The sequence below is a fragment of the Dipteris shenzhenensis genome, chromosome 11 (assembly GCF_047967505.1).
Source record: "Dipteris shenzhenensis isolate YYH24624 ecotype China chromosome 11, Dip_SZ_1.0, whole genome shotgun sequence".
Taxonomy (NCBI): Eukaryota; Viridiplantae; Streptophyta; class Polypodiopsida; order Gleicheniales; family Dipteridaceae; genus Dipteris; species Dipteris shenzhenensis.
The window spans coordinates 45,289,220-45,312,147 of NC_141606.1; the positions used below are offsets into that span (position 1 = coordinate 45,289,220).

The window sequence follows — 22,928 nt, forward strand, 5'->3', positions numbered from 1 at the left end:
GATAAAGTAGCTAAAGATTTCAAAGCAATTCTTGAGATCCCATTATGCAATGTTCACATTTGTACATTGCATGCTTTATGTAGGATCATTGAGAAACTAGTTTTTCTATATATTGGATTTGCATGGAAACTTCGCCCCAAGAGCAGAAGAAAAGAGGCACTATAATCATTAGAAGCAGTGCTATCAGAAATTTGTTTCCATGGAGGAGGTGTACATATTACAAAGGATCTTTAAAAATCTACAAATGGAAAAGATGTTCCTATCAAGCCGTCTATTGGTGGAGTAAAGATTAGAAGATTTTTGTCTCATCCAGAGAAAATAAAAATAAATGGCAGTAAAACAGCATACATATCAAGGATAAAGTATAACTTGTGGAGAAAAGTACACAATGTTGTAAAAAATCATCAAGCAGACGGATTGGCAAGAGATGTCAAGGTAGAAGTGTGAAAATGCTTAGATAAGCTTTTCATTTTTTGTGACCAAGCTACCTTTAGCAAAAATGATCAACAAGCATTTGAAGAAGCGGTAAAGAGTTTTGGAAAGGCAATGAAAGAGGCTTTGACAACATGTAATATCACTCATTACATGGTAAGAACAATATCGTGTTTATGTGCATGTTTTTTTTTAAAAGCAAATAATATTAGTTTTATATATTCTTATGCTCACTTGCCTATGTATCAAAACAACATGTAATCTACAATCACCCATTAGAGGAGAATTAGGGTCTCAAAAGGGCCTCCAATTAGTGTTTCCTAATTTCAAGGGATTAGAGAGTGATTTGAGGTATACCAATGAGAGTGCTAGAAGGTGTGGGGCAATGGTATGTTGAGGTGGAGGGTGGACAGGCCTACAGAGAGCTCCTATTGGTTGCTCCCCTTACACTAGGGACCACCCAAACCATCCCTCCTCCTCTTAATCCATGTTTGACCCTCCTACCAGGTGCACCTCCCCCACATGAGCCCAAAACTACCTTCAATGGGATGGTAGGGCCCTTTTGGCAAATTTTTCTTCTCTCCTCCCTCTTTCTAGGATCTCTGCCCCCCACTGTTCTATTCTAGCCTACCAAATCACTCCATTTGGACCAAATCCCATGCATTTTTCCTCTTCCCCCTCTTTCTTTGCTCCCTCCTGCTCTGGCTTGCTTGCTACAACTCCTCTCTCTCTCTCTCTCTCTCTCTCTCTCTCTTCCCTCTCCCTCTCCTATGCCTCTGTTGGAGCTACTCTGTCCCTCTCTTTCTCCCTCTCATGTGCCTCTGTTGTTGTTGCTTTGTCCCTCTCCTTCTCCCTATTTTGTGCCTTGGATGCATTGGATGACTGGATCCCTTGCACCTACAGCTTAAATGACTAGATAGTGATGAAAGGATCGGCCAAAGGTCCACATAAGCTTCCCAAGAGCAAGAGAGGTGACATTTTCCATGAGTGAAAGGGGCGCACCTTGAAGTTTAAGTTTGGGAAGAAAGGATGGATCGCAAAAGTGCAACATGTTTACATGGAAAAAGATATGCGGCTTCCTCCATCATTTAATCAATCTAGGATACCATCACACTATGAGCCTTTCTATCTATGTACCTTTTTCACCTGTAAGTGTAATGAGTCCATTGGAAATTTTGTGTTTGGTTTCTAAGAGCTCTTATTTATGGTGGCAAATGTTTTCCCTTCGGACTTCGAGGAGTGGGAACTAGTTGAATCATTGATAGGCAAGTTCACTGCAATTCATGAGAATTTAGGTAAGCAAATGCATGTCGAGGAGAAGTTGGCCTCCTTGCGATGAATGAAGAATGTGTGTTGGTATAATGCAACATACATCACTCCAACGACATCATCAAGCTATGGCCGTCTGCAAATCATTGCACCACCACAACTTCAAGACATGGATTGCAACAATGTGGACTCGAGGACATTGCAATCGTACAAGGACAAGATTGCAAAGGATGTGTGCGTGGCCATGAAGTTTACATTTGGATCCAAATGGGCAAGGTTATGTTAGTTTATGCCTCTGCACATTTTTGCTTCTTTATTTCAGAATATACATATGCATAGAACAAAAACTATGTGGTCCTGCAAGCATGTAGATGACAATGCTCTTGAAGATTTACTTGGGATGAATTGGGGAACCGGGTTGGGCGACCAAAAGGGTGATGTGTTTCAATGTCACACATGTAAAGACAATGTGGTTATTAGATACCATTTGTCATGCCAAATGTTGTATTTAGCTTTTCAGTACAAGCGCTGGAAGAAAACAAATGGCCGGTGGCTTCCCCTAGACTCTAATAATGAAGACATATGGGGGTAAGTTTGTCTATTGATGTTGAAGAGGGAGATGTCAAGAATGTGAATGTCACATCGCAATGGACTCTAAGGGATGTGCGAGAACACCTATTGGTCATGGAGGATGGCATGTCAGAGTCCTTCTACTTTACCTTAAATGGTGGTAAGATCAGCTGCCATGTGGAGAAGTGCATGCATAGTGCCAATTTCATTCCTCCTGCAACTTTGAAGATTGCTAACAATGTGTTTGACTAGTGCAGCATTTAATTTTTTGTCTGTCAAATCCTAGTTAGTGCTTCAAAAGATGATGGACAATTAAATTAAAATGTTATTTCTTTTAATGTTTTCTCCTTTCTGTTCATGGTAAATGTTTTTCAAAATATTTGGGGATTTTATGATTAATTTTAATTTTTAGGATTTTGATATATATTAAGGGGTAAGAGCCCTTTTTACATCACATTCTCACTTTAACATTTAGAGAGCCATAGAAACTCCCATCCTTACAAGTTACTCGCTCCATCAACTGCTATTTGCCATGGATTCAGCTAGAACTGCGTTCCATGACTTCATCTCACAAACTGCATTTGCAGATCGTGAGGAAGAGCTATTTTTAGTGTCTGATAGGACTTTAGATGTCCTAAGCACATATATGCGAGCCAAGGATGAATTCTCAGATCTCATCCTTTACATGCAAGATAATTTCTCAAATTTTGCTTATACACTTGACCACTCTTCAAAGAGATGGGTTCCCATAGATTACATAAAGTATCTATTCGTAGAGGAACCCAAGTTTGTAAAGTGCTTGGCCCACTTTTGTGACAACCTTACAGACGAAGGGTTTAGGACAATCGAAGTTCAAGACATCCTAGACGCGGGGATCACAGGAAATACAGGCACCAAATTCCTTTCATACGAGATGACATTCATCTTCCTTCTCCAAGAAGGAAATTTAGAGGAAGAAGCCTCATCGTCTAGCACCCCCTCTAGTAGAACTGCTCATCTGGTTGCCCCTAGACTAGACTCGAACATCTACATGGAAGAGAGTCTTGATGATCCAACAGAGGAGATGGAAGCAGCTCAAGCATTGAGCCTACTTCAAGAGCCCCCAGTAGAGTAAGAATCTGCATTGGAGACCACTGACCCAGACTCATAATTATGGTCCTTGTCCCCCCTCATCATGGATGGAGAAGAGTATGTATTCCTCCATGACACAGAGATTCTTTTTGGACTATGAGAGGATGAGGCACTCGGAGTCCTATCGGGATCGATGTTGACACAAGTGTCAAAGATCCTGAGGTTTTAGGTACCGAAGACCAGACAATGGAAGACTTTCTCTTGATGACGTTGGTTTCAATGAGGGATGCAAACGTTCGTATACGATGCACAACCCTCTCATGCAGAAGCTTCCACCTCCAACATAGGTCAGGAGAAAGCGTCCACCTCCCAAGTGGAACATCACACAGCACCTAGTTCCATCAACATTGCAAATGAGGAAGGGATAGAAGCCGATGACACTGTAGTGGTAAGTTCGAACAATATTTTTTATATTGATGTTCTTTCAGTATAATTTGTTTTGTCGGTCTTCTAATGTTTGTTGTGAATTGTTGCAGGACGCATTTGAGCTTGATGAATTCTCATCTCGACGGGGTAATGTTTATAGCACATTTGGGCAAGATCATTCTTTGGCCCATTACCTTGGCAAAGGCGCAGATCATATCGTGGTCTTTCACAGCAAATTTTCTCCTCGAGGTCCTTGGGAGCTGCTGAAGTGCAAGGCATTATTGCATGCTATCGGATACTCACATCACTTGGAATGCTGACAAAGTCATTTTGGTACACCGCTTGGCTGCTATCAATGCCTTTGGATCGAACATTCATGGCAGGGCATTGACGACAATGGCTATGTCTTTGGCAGCAGGAGAGGAGGATGTTAGTGCTGTTGCGGCTAGATTTATATCTAAGAATCCACTAGGGGATTCAAAGACCCCTATTCTTGATGTACTCGAACTAGCCAAGAAGAAAGATAGCCTGTGACTCTTGGTGGAGGCTTTACAGGTACCCAAACACGATCCCATGGCCTCTTGTCTACCTTGAATTTCTTCGGCTGCTCTTGTCTGCATTGATCCTCCTCCGAATCCTCCTCTCGCGGATGTCTTGAGCTTTGTCCTTCTTTGGGATGGGGCTTCCTCGGCGTCTGCTTTACCCTCTTCATGGACACAGGGATCATCTCTACAATGGGCTGTATCACCGAGAGAGGGAAGATTGTGCTCTTCCTAGTAGTTTGTTGGCTCTCAGGAAGCTTCTCTATGTCTGAGAGGTTATTGAACACATTTTGTTTGATCGGGGGAGGGCTCTCATGGGGAGGGGAAGTCTAAGGGGAAGGCTAAGGGTAAGATTGAGGGTAGGCTGAGATTGAGGCTGAGGGGAAGGCTGAGGGTCTGAGGCTGAGGATGAGGGGAAGGCCAGGGAGAAGGTTGAGGGGAAGGCTCATGCTCTTGTGGCTTGGGAGGGGGCTCACGAGATTGGGGAGTGGGCTCGCAGGACTTGGGAGGAGGAGAAGGCTCACGAGACTGGGGAGTGGGATCACGGGACTTGGAGGAGGGCTCACGAGAGTTGGGGGAGGGCTCACAAGAGTCCTGGGAGACCTCACAAGAGTTGGGGGAGGACTCACGAGAGTCGAGGGAGGCACCACTGCACCTGGATAGGTTCGTGTGCACAGATGCCATGGAGTGTTGAGAGTTCACGCTCAACATCATGTGATCATGTGTGCATAGCACCATCACGTGATCATATGTGCATAGCACTAACCTTATAGAGTGCTATAAAGGAAAGGGTTAGATTCCCTAACCCTAACCCTTAAAGGGTTTGTATATATTCTATTTTTTCAACTAAATCTAGTGTACAGTTAATCATTTGTGGTGTGCTCTCTAGCTGTGCCCTCTCTTCTCATCTCCACTCTTCTCCTCTCCCCTCTTCATATTTTGTCATGGTATCAGAGCTCCCTTGTCTTCCGCTGAGACATTGCGATTCCTGAGAGTGTGAGAGAGATTGTGAGATTGAGAGTTCTCTTGAGTGTTCTCCGTGAGAGTCCACTTCCGGTGAGAGATCTTCATCCGTCCATTTGAGAGAAAATTTCCGTCATTCCTTAAGAGATTTCCGTTCATTTCTTGAGATTTCCTTGTGAGGATTTCAATTCATTTTGTGAGACTTCCAATGTGAGAGAGAGATATATGCTCCTTCATTTCTTGAGAGAATTCTGATTGAGAGCTTATGTTTTCATGGTGAGAGAAAGAGCTTGTGAGAAAGAGAGTCTATGAGTGTTCTTAATCCCAAAGAGATAGAGAGTTTTTTCTTCTTTAGTGAACTTGAGAGGTTCATGAGTTCAAGAGATCTGCAAGAAGAGAGATAGTAGAAACTCTCTTAGCGATGAGAGGGTCTCCTTAAGGGAGACTATGCTCCTTTGGCTTTGAGAAGAAGAGAAAGCCTCTACAAACTTTAGCACTCCATCGACAAGCTTCATCTTCACCGACCAAGCTTGCCAAAACGAGTCAGATCCTCTTCATTCATGAGGCAACTCCAACCGTTTGGGCAAGCTCTTCACGTGACCTTCAACATGCTTCGACAAGGCATCGACTATCAACACTCCATCGAACTGCATCTTCGAGCTGCCTCCAGATGCTTCCACATAGCCACAACTTAGCCCAACTACAGCTCCAGCGCTCCTCCTACGACTGCTCTCATCTCAGACCTTTGGTAAACCATCCAACAACGACTCCATGCTTAACAAGCACGACTCCATCTCCGGCTCCTCTTCTACAAGCTCTCAGCCGAGATGCTCTAGTGCCAAAGCTCCTGCAACTCCAACCGTGTGGGTGATGCATGAGAAGTCGTCTCTACAAAGCCATCTACAATGACCTTTCCAACTTCTCAACACGAGCGGCTGCCTCTCCTCCAACGAGTAGCTCCAACCTATGGCAACCACCCAAGCAATCCAGCTCATCTTCTGAATCATCATCATCTTTTAAACACTGAATCTTAACCTCATCATACACATCATAGTCCACATGCACACAATCAACACTTGCTGACTGTAGGTCTTTTACTTTAGTAGTAATAGCCACATCAGCTTCATCTCTGTCAAACATGATTGAGCTCTCATCTTCACTGCTAATTTCACCTCTCTCTTCCTCACTTGTTGAACTTGAAATCTCAGCCTCATCGGTATGCACAATCATAGTGTCAACCATGAACTGATTGCATTCAACCATCATATGCACATCATCACCACACAACACTGGAGCATGATCATCATCTACACACATAGACTTATCCTTAGCTGCCTTTAATGGGCTCTCAACATTTCTGCCATCTATGGCAGCAACCCCTTCTCTTGGGCTCTCCTCTGCCACCTCACACAGAACTGGTTGAGCAACACCCTCCTCCATAGCAACTGACAAGCCTCCATTCATAAGTGTAATGATTTTCAGCTCCCCTACATCATCAACTCTATATGCATCCAGTTCCTTCGATAGTGAAGACAACTGACTCTCTTCCTCTGTCTCACTCAAAAATCTATCTCCTCATCTGTGACTATGTCCTCAGGTTTCTCTTCCGATTCCAACCTACGACTCATATTGCACTGCGTGGGTACAGACATAATCTCTAGTATGGTCTCCATTCTGATCAGGCTAATTGCCTTCCCTTTTCCTTTATCTTCCCACTTGAATTCACTGGTACAGAGCTGATTCGGATCTTTTACTTCCATACTATAATCACTATCATTTGTTCTCTACTACATAGGATAGGCATCTCCTCCTGCTCTAGTTGGCATATCATAGTGAGGGCTGATATGTCCCCACTCCCCACCATTCCAGCATTGCACATTACTCAGATACCCTCTCCCTCTTCCTGCAAACTCCATCCAATTTAGGCTAAGTGTTTTCATCAGCTCCACAACTTCATGCAAATCCTTTTTCAGGGAATCATCTTGCACAGGAACGGAGACCGCCTCTCTCTCTGCATATGCCTTGATCATTTCTGGGCTTCTAATGAGATTCTTAGGCTCTTCTTGCATGCCAATCTACCTCAGTCTCTTGACTTTCCACTCCTCTCTGGCCACTCTGACTGCATCCTCAAAACTATCAATATTCCTCGGTTCCACCTTCAAATGGAGGTCAAATGGAGGGTAGGCTCCAAGCCTGAAATAAAGCGGTCTCTCTTAATCATTTGAGGAGGTATCTTCGGCACAAGAGCTGCACACCATAAACTCCATAACCTCCCAAACTGAATCAGGTACTGGTTCACATCTTGTTCTTCCTCCTGCCTCACTGAGCATACTCTTTCCAGACTTCATTAGGGCTCTTGGCTAGTGCGAACCGTGCAAGAAAAGCTGCTCTCACCACTGTATACTCTGGATTTTGTAGCTGAGGATGCGTAGTCCTGAAGGCAGCAACTTGAGTCTGTAACCATGCTTTTGCATCTCCCTACAAGCAATAATTCATGATCTGAAACAAAATCTAAGGGGTTGCCCTATCTTTCATAAGTGCTGTAAATTCCATCTTTTCCAGAAATCTTACTGCATTTTCATACGGCATTCCCCAGTATTCTTAGAAATCCTGTGCCATCCTCACAATCTTTCAGTTGTCACACCCTGGCTTTCTCAACCACGACAAAACTGAAAGGCAACAAAACGAACACACTACTGAAGAAGCTCACTCTGCATCCAAAGAGCATTCTTTTTCCTGTGGGCTACGACCACATTCTCCACACCACTCACACTATATCACTCTCATGTGTGGATTTCTCCCCATTGCTTGCAGCACAGCTCAGAACATCTACTCTTTCAATCTTGTAAACTAAAGTGAACTGCCTCCATGGAGGCACCAAAACGTGGATGGACAAAAGCAGTAGAGCCTAATCTGCCTTCACAGCCACCCTCATCCACGTTTGAAACAACTGAACAACACCATCAGAAGGCAAAAGGCATTCATTGAACATCATTGTCTCTACACATCCAATTCATACGCTGGCTACATTTTCCCCGGAAGCCAGACAACCTTAAAAAAACCCAGTGGACCACATAGCCCAAGACAAGTGGTCTTCAGTATTGGACTTCCCTCAATAACTCACAAAGGATTCGGATTCATAATGCATCCACTCCCACAACTCACTGGACAAACACCCACAAAGTGACCATGGCCAAAAATCTTATTATATCTTTCGCAAGGTCATCGATCAAGCACTAGAAATGATGCAGCCCATCTCCTTCATGTGATCATCCAAGCACTGTAGTTTCCCTTCTGGTCACACACCACTGCCCATAAGGACTAAGATACCTTTTGTCAGCACCCCACTGCCTTAGAGAATTACCATAAACTTAATGTAAGGGAAAGACACTGTCCACCTTTCTCTGATGCATTACAGCCTCCTTTATCAAAGCATCAAAAGTCCTTCTCCACTCTGCAGTCCATAGTCCTATTACCTCAACCAAGGCCTCTTCCCTTGTTCAACAATGAGCACCTTACTCGCTACAACCAGCCACCCTCAAGCTCCTATCGATTCTTGAAAGCTGAAGGGAGAAAGAATTAGCGTCATAGCTCACCGTCCTTGGCTTGTCCATGAAAGGAATGGGTAGGAGACCCCTCACAATGAGTTGCAACACTTAGTGGCTATAGGCTATGCAGCCATGCACAAGCCATTGCAACTCTTAGTCATCACTATGCACACTTCATAAAATCCTCTCTAATCACCTTTTGCAGTAGCGCATCAATGGCCGAGTCCACCTACACTGTTGTCTGGTCCAATGTATGTGGAGCATCAATGAACATCTTCCTCTTAAGTCCTCAGGTTGACCAGATTTTCTCATCAATGTCTAACGTGATGATAACTCATTGTAGCTTGTCCTACTCACGGTGTTTACACGACCAAACTCTTGTCGTATGAGGTCCTCCCAGCTGCACAATCATCTATCAAGCTGCCTCCTACTATAGACATCCCATAGAGGTGATTCCACGATCGATTGCTTGGACCATCTCATCTCCCTGCTTGCCTGTGACACTCTCCTCACAAGAACCACATGCCTTCATAGTCGAAACACACCTCTAGAACCTGTCACCACAATGACCTTCACGCACAAGTTTCTGGCTCCCGCTCATGCACGACCTTTACGAGTCTCCCTCCGAGCAACAATGATCCTTCCAGCAATAATCATGTCCATCAGCTCCCAACCGCCACCTCGCCTATCCACTCTCCAAGCTCCTCTCCACTACCCACCTCCACACCCATCCGCTCCAGTCCACCCCAGTTCCCTGACTCTGTCTCCTCACCCTGGCCCCTAGTCCTCCACACTAGCCATCCTCAACCTCTCTAGCAGAACCTTGGCTCCTATTGATCGTGCACCTCTTAGTGACTCCCAGTGCCAGAACAAACGACCCCCACTTCCTCTGAGCTCGCATCATCGTCGCAACCTCTTTCAGGATTCCACAGGACTTTGGAGGGCTCCACTTCGTCACACACAACGAGCCCACAACCAACCAAGATCCCTTCACCTTCTCTCCTTCATGAGATCACGAAGATCACCCTTCGGTAGTCTTCCTGCTTCTATGAGCCTCCACACTGTAGTGATGCCCAAGCTGCATCCACCAGTAGCACTCAGCCACCCCCATAGAACCTTCGCTGTTGGGAACTACCCCCCAGCTTCTCCTCCTTGATATCACGGAGCTCCTGACCTGCCGTAGCGACGACTCTCTCCAGCCACCCAAGGCAACCGCCCTGTTGTCCTCCAAGCTCCCCCAAAGGACCTTAAGCTAGCCCCACGATAAGCTTTTTTCCTCCTGCAAGCCACCATCTCGCCATCCAGAACCTCCTTGCCTTGTCGTCACGTAGCCACCTTTGCATGCCTTTTTTATAAATGCCACGTCACCTTTGCCTTTTACCACTCTCTTAATCCTTCCTTCAAACTATACCAAGGCCCTTAATGCCCATATGGTTCTAGTTAGGCATTCACTCACTTGCATGCCTCCAACACTTAGCATTTAGTTGCCCAAACTACCACATATGGTGAGCACCATTCCGACATAATGGATTTTCAAGATAACCACGACAAAAAAATGCTCATGCCCTCATACAAAAAGGATTCGGGACAACCATGAAGAGTGCATGCCATCCCTTAACAAAACTCCATCACACTCTGGATACCATGCTCTGGAGTGCCTACCGCAACCACACTGCATTCCATCAAAGCCTAAAGCTTGATTGCCACATATATCCACACATCCATGATGCCCACACTGAGTCAATGAGTGCTCCCATGACTTCACCACAATACGGAACATCACTCGTGTACACATGTACAAGTTGAGTTTTGGGTTTTCAAAAATCTTCACACAACGTTTTTTCATTTAAATAAAAAAAGCACTAATTTGAAAAATAACATAAAAACTACTTTAATCTCTTTTTTTTAATAGATGATTTTAAAAAACAAAATATATACATTTTTTACATTTAAATAAAAACTTCACTAAGTTAAATAATGTAAAAGCTACCTTAAACTCTTATTTTCTTTTGTTCTTATAGATGATTTTTAAAAATAAAATTTAAACATTTTTTTATTTAAATAAAAATAGCTAACATAAAAACTACTTAAATCTCTTTTTTTTTTAATAGATGATTTTAAAAAACAAAATATATATGTTTTTTACATTTGAATAAAAACTTCACTAACTTAAATAATATAAAAGCTATTTAAACTCTTATTTTCTTTTTTTCTTAAAGATGATTTTTAAAAATAAAATTTAAACATTTTTTTATTTAAATAAAAAAAGCACTAATTTGAAAAATAACATAAAAACTACTTTAATCTCTTTTTTTTTAATAGATGATTTTTAAAAATAAAATATATATATTTTCACATTTTAAATAAAAACTTATGTAATTAAAAAATTAGTTAAAAAAGTTTAAAATGCATTTAAAATTTTGAAATATTTTATAATTAAATTAGATATTCCTGTAAACTAAAATTTAAATAAATTTTTGCAAAAAAAAATGCTACATTAAAAAAACCTTACCTGGAATCTCTCGCTTCGTCCATCTCCATTGCTCCGTCCTTGTTTGTCGCTCCCGCAATTCCGTCGATTTCGATGAGGAGGATCTCGATCGAGGTTTGAAGAATGAGGGGTTCCCTCTCTTTATATACGAAAATTTAGGGTTCCAATAGCTCAATTGAGGTATTGGGATGCCACATACCTCGATCATGGTATTGGACATGCAACATACATCATCGGTCCAGCATACCACTTGCGATGCCATATACCTCGATCGTGGTATTTCACATGCCACATACACATCACTCCATCATACCTCGATCGAGGTATAGACATGCCACGATACCTCGATCGAGGTATCTCAGCTGCCAGCATAGTACATGTCGGATGCCACATACCTCGATCGTGGTATTTGACATGCCACATACACATCGGTCCAGCATACCTCGATCGAGGTATAGAACTACCACGATACCTCGATCGAGGTATATTAGCTGCTAGCACAGTACATGTCGGATGCCAGATACCTCAATCATGGTATTTGACATGCCGCCAAGTCATCCGTCCAGCATACCACGATTGAGGTATGTGGACTTGCCACGGTACCTCGATCGAGGTATGTCATCTGCCATGTCGGATGCCACATACCTCGATCATGGTATTTGACATGACCGATGTCATCTATCCATGATACCTCTATCGAGGTATGTGGACTTGCCTCGATACCTCGATCAAGGTATAGGTGGCTTGCCACAATACCTCGATTGAGGTATAGGCTCGGTTCGGTGAAAGAAAGTCTAGGACCTCGATCGAGGTATTGTCTTGGCTCGGATGTCCTCGTGTGTGCGAATTTCATTGGAGACAATACCTCGATCGAGGTATTTCACACCAAAGCAAAACCTTTGTATTCTCACTCGAGGGGGTGTCACACTCACCTGCAAGTGGTCCGAAAGTGGACACCCTTAGCTTGCTACCTCCCAGGTCAGCAATGTGATGTGCCAAAGGAAGCACCTCATCAACACCTCATAGATAGGAAGTCACACTTAAAATGTCAAACATCAAGCTTGAAAGCCGTTGTACGAATGTGGGTTACTGCAGGTCACAGAATGAACCACTTGTGTGGAATTAGAACCAAAAGACATCATTTTGGAGAAGGAGATATCAAGATATTTATGATAGTCATAAGGTAACAAAAGAAGGTGATTAGGTGTGCAACAAATGTTTCACATGAGCAATAGGTGCCGGTCCATAAATGAATGCAACTAACATTCATTTTTTGTCTTGTGTACAATTTAGAGCTGATTGAGTGTGCAATTTTGGCTTGGAATGGACTTCACAAAGCATAAGTTATTACTTTGGATTGCAAAATATGCTTTGATGGTGCCTTTGCCAAATAATTGGTAACCCATTAACTTCTCAAGTTGCTTTTCTTCACTCAAATTACTTCAATCATGGCCCCTCGCTTCAATGTGTACTTCTCTTTCACCCTCTAGCTTCCTCATGTTTTTGGGTTACTCTTGAAGAAGGCATGTTATCTCTGTTGAGAGAATTTGTCTTTTCTCTTTTAAGGCATGGAGTTTTTGTTCCATGCATGCTCAAACAAACTTTTCCATGTTTTTGTTGCCTCATCTTAATCATTTGCAATACTAGGTAGAAAGCATATATTTGTTGCATTTTGTGATTCTCATAGCCATTCCGACTACTAGGCTAGAGGGCCTACCTTGTCAATCCACTATATGTGAGAGGGTGTTGTTTCCGAGAGATGTTGCTTGAGAATAAGGGGAGCCAAATGCAATCAACATGATTCATCTAAGAGGAGTTTAGAGCTACAGTGTCGACTTCTCTTACATATGAGGTCTTGGGCATATGTTCGAATGGGAGGGACGTAGGTAGTTTAGTGAGATGATTCCCCATTATATACAAAAATTCGAAGGAAAGAGAACGTTGGAATGCATTTTATAGCAATGCCACAATTGGATATGCAATGATTGGAGTGATGAATATGCCACCAAATTGTACTAAGTGACTGAATGAATATGGCAAAGAAATTGGAGATCAATTCCAAATGTTGCAGTGGTTGAGGTGAGGTTGCTTAAGAGGGTGGTTGAGAACTAGATGAAGCTAATGAGAAGTTGGGAGAGAGGAAGTGATTGTAGTGTGTACAATAGTTTAGGTGGAGGAGGAGAATCAAGGAATGAGGAGGGTAGAGAAATCCCATAGTGGCTTGCCATGAGTTGCTTTTACCTTTTCTTAAGACTATTTGTCAAAGTAAGAAAGTCTTGGCAAATTTCAATACCTATGGGTTGTGTTGATGTTATGATTAGGAGGACAAATTTTTAGCAAATTTCAATACCTATGGGTTGTGTATTAAGATTTTTAGCAAATTGTTGTATTAAGATTTTTAGCAAATTTCAATACCTATGGGTTGTGTTGATGTTATGATTAGAAGGAGGACAAGAACAATGGGAGATCTAAATGACAAGAAGATTGAAAATGCAAAGCAAATGATTTATACTCCGTTTGGAACAGAAGACAAAAGGAACTAAATAATCTTTACATACATATATATACATAGAGAGAGAGAGAGAGAGAGAGAGAGAGAGAGAGAGAGAGAGAGAGAGAGAGAGCACAATAAGAGGCCACTCATACATATCTAGTGCTACTCGTTATCATAGATTACACACATGATGTTTTTCCTATTTTGTGTGTAGTTGGTGCAATGTTAAAGGTCCTCTTTTTCTATGCTTGTATAGTTGACTTTTACCTATATGTCTATATATCTATCTATCAACACGTGCACGCGTGCATGTGTGTGTGTGCAGGTGCGTGGGCAGGTGTGTGCACTCACACGTGCATATCTATCCATCTACTTATCTATAATAGTTTGTGTTTTTTGCCCCATTTGTATTGAATCATCCTTGTTTGTTCATCATGTTCCAAGGAAAGGGGGCTTTAATCCCATTTGCCATCTATGGGAGATGGACATGACCTAATGAACCAATACATGTTCTTTAAGCAAGTGGATGATTTAGAGTTAGTGATAATAATGGGGTGTTAGTGCTGGTCTTGTCCTTATTAGTTCGATTTGTAATTATATGTAACATATGTGATCCCATGTGGATGCATCCTTAAGTTTGATTATTACAACCTACCTAAATCAATATCAAAGCCAACTAATGAAACTTTCTAAAGATCATTGGCATGAAAGGAACAACTAAAAAAGCAACTAAGATTTGCACCATTGACCGAAAAGAAAACCTTAACAAGGAACACGTCATTCAACCAAATAGATTTAGTACATTGGCAATGATGTTAAAAATGGTAGTTTGATATAAAAATATTGATTGCAACATGAAGATCGCTTGTATGGCTTCATAAATGCCTTGCACAACTCATATTGAGTGTCGGTTACAATGCCCTCACACTTTGAGATAGGTTGCACCATTTGTATTTTGTGGAATGAATGTGAGTGAGCCTCCAAATGAAACTAGAAACTAGCATCCCCTATGAAAAGAAAATTGCATAACATGGCTCTAATATGATCTTCAAAAGCCTACACCAGAATAGAATGCAATAGATGACGAGATGTAGAGTCTTACAAAACAAATATTGACATCTATGAGCAACTTGTTAGATTATATAGATTTTAGAAAATAGTTTTAAAAACACAATGAGGAGAAATTTTGCTGAAACAATTGTAGCTACCTTTACTAGCTACTATATTTGAGAACTAGTGGTGCTATAGTGGGGACTTTTGCAGCCCACAAGTAGGTGTCTACATATTGTCCAAATGGAAAAGGCATGTCGCCATGATGTTAGAGATGTGTTGCTTGCCATAATAACTAGCAATGTTCTAGAGAAGCCAAAGCTAAGGCAACCATCTCTTAGTAAGACCGCATCCTAATGTCGATCGAGGTGGTCTTCCCAATCTGTCAATTCCTTGTGCAAACACAATCGCCATGCCCATATGAAAGTGTGCTTCAAGGTGGCAATGAAAAAGCCAAACACCCGGGTTGTCTGCAATGAATCGAATGGCTGTCCAACCGTAAGGAAAAACTGGAACAGTGTTACGTAGTGGGGGATTCTTGAGATTGAAGCTTTGAGGATCACGAGATGGGTCAAACTTGCCAACACCAAAACCTAGCACCCAAAAATCATGGCCATGGATGTGCCAAGGGTGGATCTCACTATTATTGGGTCTGAGAGTATTGCAATTTTGCAAGATAAAGTCGATTGTGCTATTCAAGGGGAATTGATATATATGTGAGCCTAGGTTAGCATTGGGGTTTGGCGGGGCTTTGAAGATGTCGTAGTGGTGAGAGGGGTAGGAATCAGGTGGAGGGGATGAATCAAAGGAATGTTTGAGTTTGAACTTGAGGGAAGGGAGAAAGGGAGTCGGTGGGAGGAGAAGGGAGAAGTTGTTGATGGCCCATTTAATAGTTCCAGCAATGCGATTTTGGGAGTTGAGGAGAATGATTTGGCGATTCGAGGAGACCGGGGGTGGAGGGACATCATGGCTACCACCATCTGCACAAGAACAAGCCAATCAACAAAGGTTATTACAGTTAGAAACATTGCACTTGGTGACACAAACAAGGTGAAGACACAAAAATTGACAAAAGATGCTAAGCCGAGAAGAAAAAATGTAAGAAGCTGGTGGAGAAGGTAGAGAGAGTTGCCTTGTCGAGCAACAAAGAGGCGACTTTGTGCTAAGCTGAAGGCCGTGTCGTTCCAATGCGCTGGACAAGGTGGTGGTGGGGTAGTTGGGGGTAATGGTGTCATTGTTTTCCCAGGCTTTGTATATGCCAAGATCGCCAAGGCCGGGGAGGTCTTGGGTTGACGCCCTCGCACATAGGCTACTACCCAAAATGTGTCTCGCCCTATTGGTGGTTTTTCAGTTGCTTGCACTAGTACTGAGTATGACTCTCCACTATACACATCTAAGCTTGCCACATGTACCTCATCCAAATAGTTACCATCTGCCTCCACCACTACCATGTTGTGGCCCTATATGAAATATGTGATTGTCAATTGTTAGCTATGTGCAAAATAGAGAGAGAGAGAGAGAGAGAGAGAGAGAGAGAGAGAGAGAGAGAGAGACCGGGGGGGGCAGGGAGGGAGGGGAGGGGCACAAAGTGCTAGAAAACCATTTTTGATCGTAAACTTTGTCTAACTCTTTTTTCCCTTTGAGAAAGATGATGAAAATGTTTTAAAAGAACTATGATATTTTCCCTTGAGAAAGCTCCAAAATATTTTTATATTTTCTAGCTAAAGGAGTGCTTAAGTAAGGGGATTAGGAGTTGCTTAATGTGATTTTTCAATTTTTACAATCTTAGTTGGTTCACCCAAAAAAAAAGTATATTTTACAATCTTAATTGGTTCACCTACAAGACAATAGTCCTAGACATAGTTTACATTCTGCTAACTCTTTTAGAAGGAAATTGCTCTCAAGAAAAAAAAGGAGAGTTTTGGAGACAAACAAAGACATGTAGAAAATAGGAGGGGCATCAATGCAATGGCTAATGGTCTTAAGGCTGAAAGAGAGATAGAGAGAGGATGAGGAGCAACATAATGGACGAAGGAGGGCCAAATGGAGAGAGGGAGAACTTACGAGTATGCAAAGGGGGGGGAGAGAGAGAGAGCTCGGTTGCATGAGGATGAGGAGCAGCATAATGGGAGGGGGATCAACGAGGGAGAACTCACGAGTGTAAAGGAGGCAAAAAGGGGAGGGAGAGGGAACTCACGAGTGTAAAGGAGGCAAGAAGGGGAAGGAGAGGGTAGAGATAGAGAGAGAGAGAGAGAGAGAGAGAGTATTAAAGAGGTAGCATATTGGGATAAAATGAAAAGCTATACTCTTGTTCATCTCAAGCATTTTTGAAAGGCATTTTTTTCCCCTTTTGGGAAAGGGCACTCTTCAAATTTAAGGACTAAGTGATGTGTGTGTGTGTGAGTGAGAGAGCGAGAGAGAGAGAGAGAGAGAGAGAGAGAGAGACTTCCTTTGCTAGCTATTACAACTAATGCTACTAGTAGCAACTGATTGGAGGAGATTGAGGGTTGGCTCAGTTGGGCTCCTTGGCAATCAAATGCTAGCCCAGAGTCTATGAAATGTGGGATTTCAGCCTAGCATGGACTGTTGGAAGGAAAGATGCTTGCTGAAACTTTCCATTGGTAAAAAGGGTGAGCAAGTTGCAAGTTTAGGATAAGGGAGCCTACTAGAGGCCACAATTTTGCTCCAACAGCAGCAGCTGTACATGGGGGGCTTAATTGATGTTGAAGCTAGAAAACTGGAGTCAAAAGCCCTCTCTATCTCGAGCAAAGCAGGGGGAGGTGCTATGAGGGGCTCGATTTGAAAGAGAGAGACACACACAGAGGGAGGGAGGGAGGGATGGAGGGAGGGGGGAGAAGAAAAAGAAGAATTGTTGGGCTATGAGAGTCCTAAGACGTCAAAACACCGAACAAAGACAAAATAGGGGAGAGAGAGAGAAAGAGAGAGACTAGGCTTACCTCGATTTGAAAGTTGAGAGATGCTAAGGAAGTGACGCTGGCAATTCGAAGACGATACGTCTTGCCAGCCTCCACGCGCAGAACCAACGGAGCACACTGCGAGTTGCTCGCATTGCACTGCAAACTGTCCCCGGCCTCCGACGTCTCCACTCCCCCCGGCACCAGCGAGCAGTTGTATCGCCCTCGTCCCTCCATCAGCAACGACTGCGCGCACACACGTAACTTTTGCATAACGACAAGATAGTCGCCGTTTCAACCTACGATCAATTCAACACATCTCGCGACTTATTCATGACAAAAAGATAGTCGCGGATGACAAAACGATAGTCGCGCTTTCGACTTTGGAGTCTTATCAGAGGAGGAGCAATTCGATAAATTTGGAGTCTTATCAGAGCAGCAGTCTTGTCAGAGCAGACTAACTTTGGCGTCTTTATAGAGCAGGAGTAATTCAACAAATCCTAGCAACTTATGCATGAAAACAAGCTATCTTTCTAGTATGTAAGGCTGTAATTATTTTCATCTTTCGTTCATCTCAAATTTCTCTTTCGCAAAAAAGAGAGAGCGGCGATTTCTTTGAACGATTCTAGCGAGAATCAATACATACAAAGATGCTGGTAAGCGACTCTTTGAACAACAATTGCAAGTATAACAATACTCTCGCAAATGATAATTCATCTGAAGGGATTGCTTCACAGCTCATTTAGCACCTCTCTCGATTACCTGGGGCTCTCCCACCCATCTGAATGGATTGGAGAGTAGGCCTATTGCTTGCTCGTACACGCTCTTGTGCCACCAATCGTTCAATATAATGCTTAGCTCCCCATCATACTCGAAGGGCTCCTTCATTCCTTCCGCAACATCCACTATCAATGACCCATAGAAGCCAGCCGATCGTTGCAGGCCTAAGTGCCCATGATAAAAGTATGTCCCCGCCTGCAACCAAGCATCGTCTCAAGAAGATGATCATAATCATCCTTCCTCCAAAAACCATCAACACACACGAAATTTTTGCAACGCGCATTTTCTGCTCACACAGAAATCGTCCTAATCCTAACAAAAAACTGCCAATCCGAGAGAGAGTTCATGACCCAAAATATAATACATATATAATACCTTGTCAGCTTGAAATTTGTAGACAAACGTCTCTCCCGGGCTGATTGCGCATTGTGAGACCCCTCCCGCTCCGTCATACCATGGTGTGCCTTTCTGCAATTTCCGAATAGACACACAAAATTCCGTCAGTGTGATCCACAGTCCATCTGCAAATCTAGTCTTCTTCCACAGTACCATTGGGACTTTCTGTTAGCTTTCAATTCCTCCACCAGTAAAAACTGAACTGTAAACTTACAAACCACCAGCGGCAGACAGCAAATGCATACCTGCCTAATGCCGTGCCAATGTATCAGAACGGCCTCAGTGTGCATCAGATTCTCTAGCTCCACCACGACGGTATCACCAACACGAGCTCGTATGGTCGGACCGGGGTACTGCCCATTGATGCTGATCACAAGTTTCTCAACGCAGTCGGGGGACCAGAATTGATAGTCCACCTGCCATTTGTAATGTCTCACGTTCCCTGAGACTACAGTGCCGGGTTCAAGCAGCAGGACAGAAGTGAAAAACCACAATGCTAACCTAACGTTCTGCATTTTTGACCGAAAGAATTCGAGAATCGAAGCTATTTGGCTACTGAGCGGACAGATTTGCAGGCGATGTCTTTCCTATCAGGACGGGAGCAATCAACAGGAATGAATCAGTCAAACACGAAGAAATTGTGCAGATACTAGCTTGGCTCGAATTTCTAGCAAGAGCAGACTCTCCCAAGCATCCAAAGGGTAAGACGGATGAACTCTACGGTAGCTGGCCCTGCTGTCCAAAATTTATAACCGAGCAAGCGAACCTCTACCACCATTTGGGTTATGCACAATTAAGCTCCCACACGATAATCGCCGAGTCGGTTCATCTACAATAAACAGATATGCTTCAAACCGAATTGAGGCAGGGTCCATGAGTGGTCTACTGTCTACATCATGAAACCAGTGATCTCACCACGTCCTCACATTCTTCCGGTAAAGGATCTCGCAGTAACTTGCTGTATTTCACGCGGAACCGTAGAACGGATACATATCTTTTTGTCATTTAAGGTTTTGGCTAAGCGCCCTGTTTCCATGCTGATTCCTCCTCCTGAAGATACATGTGCCCCAGCGATTGCTCCACCGGTTTCATCACACAAGCGAGTGGGGGCGAGGAGTTGAAAACACCCTCAAAAGTGTAAGATACGTGCACACTCCGACCTTGCTTCAGTATGTCACAGGGTAAACCACGTTGTAAACGAGATTTGCATCAGATGCAAAGCTGATGCAGGATACAGAAAGGTAGTATTTGCGCTGTTTACTCGCTCTACTCGTGCTGTGCTGTCCTGCTACTGGAATTATTCGCGCAAAAATGAAATCCTCGATCGAGCAGAAGGTCTAATGCGATGTGGGGGGGCGATCGATCGTCGATTCGTCGTTTGAAAAATCTTGCTTTACGCGTGTGGACCAGACGAAGGAATTGCGAGCAGGTTGAGGGCTGGACCTGTCTTGTCGGATTCCGTCCACAATATTCAAAAGGAAAGTGAGAGTCCGCGTCAGCGTAATGCGCTCTTTGATGAACGTAAGGCCCTTGGCAGTGCGCATTTCTTCGGTGGCAGAAGCTCCCACACAAGCGCAAAAGCGGAGACGCTTTGTGCAATCGAGGTGCAGAGTGCCATCCACTTGCTTGGGCAACGTGCCTGATGCTTGTCTTGGATTTCTGTCGGAGCCAAACGCCCAAAGAAGGTGCTCACTGCTCGATGCCAGCCGCACGCGGGAAGGAACGTTACTGTAGCACAATTCCGCCACATGAGCCAAACCTTCGCCCCTTGCCGGCAAGAAGAGCGTTGCTCTATGTGGAACGTTCCCTGAGTTGAGCTGGTGAGAGCTATTCTCTCCGCCAAGGCTTCTTCCTACAACTTCGAAGTCTTAGACCGCTCTCCTATCCATCCATCTCATGCCTCCTACAGCTTCAGAAGCATCGTTCTCCAAGACTCTTTCTAACCTCCATTTCAAAACTTCACAATAGTGTTCTCTCGGGTAGGAAGGTGAGCTGCTCGCGCTAGTTCTGCCTACCATTGTTCTAGCGTCCTAGAGGAGGCGGATCTACATCAAATCAATTCCCAAGAACTCAGAATCATCCTGGAAGTCGAAGAGTTCCGAGCTGGAGTGTGAGGCGCGCCGCGCAACACCGATCAAAACTGAAGATTTTCCTGGAGAGTTGTAAAAACCAGGATAGGAAGCATGAGCAGGAAAGAAGATCCCAAGGTTATTCAAGGCAGCTCAAACAGAGAATGGGGAGCGAGAGTGTGTGTCTGTTGTGGTTATCATCGATTCGTCCGCCTTTCTGGTCTGCCAAACTCCAATGTTGGACTGGTGCACTATGCATGAAACTTTTTTTCTTTTTTGGGGGGGCTGGGGAAAATTAGAATTTATAAAAATATTTGGGAAAAAATACACCAGTTCTCCTCTAACTCCACATCGGCAAATGCAAATACATCTCTCTCCTCCCATACCAATAACTCAAGCACTTCATGCTCACTATGGCGTGCAGAGTCAGACATGATTTTTTAATGCTTAAACGTAGTTAAGTTACAAAATTTCCACACCTGAAAGATAGCTCCTGCCAAAGGCTCAACAAAGAGTCATTTAGCTTGCCTATGTCTCCAAGGATTATTTGTTTCCATGTGAGGGGACGTGAGTGTGAACATGAGAAAGCCATCACTGAATTTGTTTCCATAGGCCTCTTGTAACAATACAATCCCAGAAGAGGTGAAAATGTGTCTCTAGTCCAACATTGCAGAAAACACAACAACGAGAAATGTCCTTCCACTTGCAAATTCTGTCTTTAGTAGAGAGCTTGCATGTTATGAGTCTCCAGAGCATGAAATTGAGCCTGTAGGGAGGCATCAAAGTCCAAGTTTTGCCCATTTGCATTATCCAGACATCAATAGTGTCATTTGGCGCTCGGATTGCCATGCCTTCTGAACATCCTCATAGATATTGATCAATCTTGAATGGACTGATACACAAATCTTTGCACAACAACTTTATGAGCTCCTTGCCCCAATCGTTCACCCAGCCTCGTAAATCTGTTGTTGTGGTGACCGCAACCATTAGTCACCTGAGGATGAAAGATAAACTTCTTTTCAAAAGACTTGTTTATGTGAGTGGCCGGGTGGTTTGCGAACCTAGTGGGCGCCAAAAAACCATGATAGATTCACGTTGGGTGGTTTTCCACAAAAACCCTGGTTGCTCTGTAGGCCCCTACTTTGGAGCAAGGGTGGAGCACGAGCCAACAAAGAAATAGGTTTCTGGTCATAGGTTGGAGAGGAGATGGTGAGGCACGAAGAGAGAGAGAGAGAGAGAGAGAGAGAGAGAGAGAGAGAGAGAGAGACGAGGTAATGGGGGGCTCTTTTTGAACATTTGTTAGGCCAAAGATCAACTTCTTTTCTAACCTCAGATCTAAACTAGAATGCTTAAAGGGATTTCCCACCAATGTTCACAAGGAAACATTTTTCTTAACAAATACAAAAGCATATTTTCACTTATTTTCAAGACTTTTATTAAAATCTAGAGGTTTTAAGCATAACTATAACTAAAATGACTTAAAATGTGAAGTTTTTAAAAACCTTGTTAATTTTAAAAATTTGCTATTCACTTAACATTTTTGGTGAACATGTGACTCCTCACCCTCTTACTAGTGCCGATTGGTAGGCAATGGCATCACTAAGCCTAGCCATAAACTCTCCAACTTTTTTGCATCCCTATGCCAAGATGCCAAGGTTCCACTAATTGAATGGAATGGGGACTTGTGCTTAAAGTCAAGCTAGATCATTGATGAAGATGCACTGCTCCATCTTCTTTGGCTAAAAATCTAACAAAACGTTCCAATTGATCGCGATGTGCTAGAAATGAGGAAAATCGAAATTCTAGTCTAGCGCTGCAATGCTGGACTAGCCACAGTAGCAATTTGTGGGGACATTGTAAAAGCTTGTTGCTAGGGCTAATTCAATGCTATTGGTCAACATACGCAAGGAAG

General features: G+C 43.3%; 1 protein-coding gene across 1 annotated transcript; it reads right to left on the bottom strand.

Annotated features, from left to right (window-relative positions):
- Positions 1–15,161: 15,161 nt before the first annotated feature.
- Positions 15,162–20,252, bottom strand: LOC147897074 (L-ascorbate oxidase-like). The gene is made up of 6 exons (XM_087381253.1): positions 19,193–20,252; positions 18,927–19,019; positions 18,534–18,746; positions 17,814–18,017; positions 15,989–16,316; positions 15,162–15,836 (listed from the first exon to the last, which is right to left on the bottom strand). Exons 1-6 carry the CDS (start codon positions 19,460–19,462, stop codon positions 15,178–15,180), a joined length of 1,767 nt encoding a protein of 588 aa, XP_087237379.1. The 5' UTR covers positions 19,463–20,252; the 3' UTR covers positions 15,162–15,177.
- Positions 20,253–22,928: the final 2,676 nt, after the last annotated feature.

Excerpts from the sequence above, each read along its gene's own strand:
- LOC147897074 (XM_087381253.1), bottom strand. The coding sequence starts at position 19,462 with ATGCAGAACGTTAGGTTAGCATTGTGGTTTTTCACTTCTGTCCTGCTG. Across the intron at positions 18,747-18,926 it reads ACAAATTTCAAGCTGACAAG|GCGGGGACATACTTTTATCA; the intron begins GTATTATATATG and ends GCTTGGTTGCAG. Across the intron at positions 18,018-18,533 it reads GATGGGTGGGAGAGCCCCAG|TCGTTGCTGATGGAGGGACG; the intron begins GTAATCGAGAGA and ends GTGTGCGCGCAG.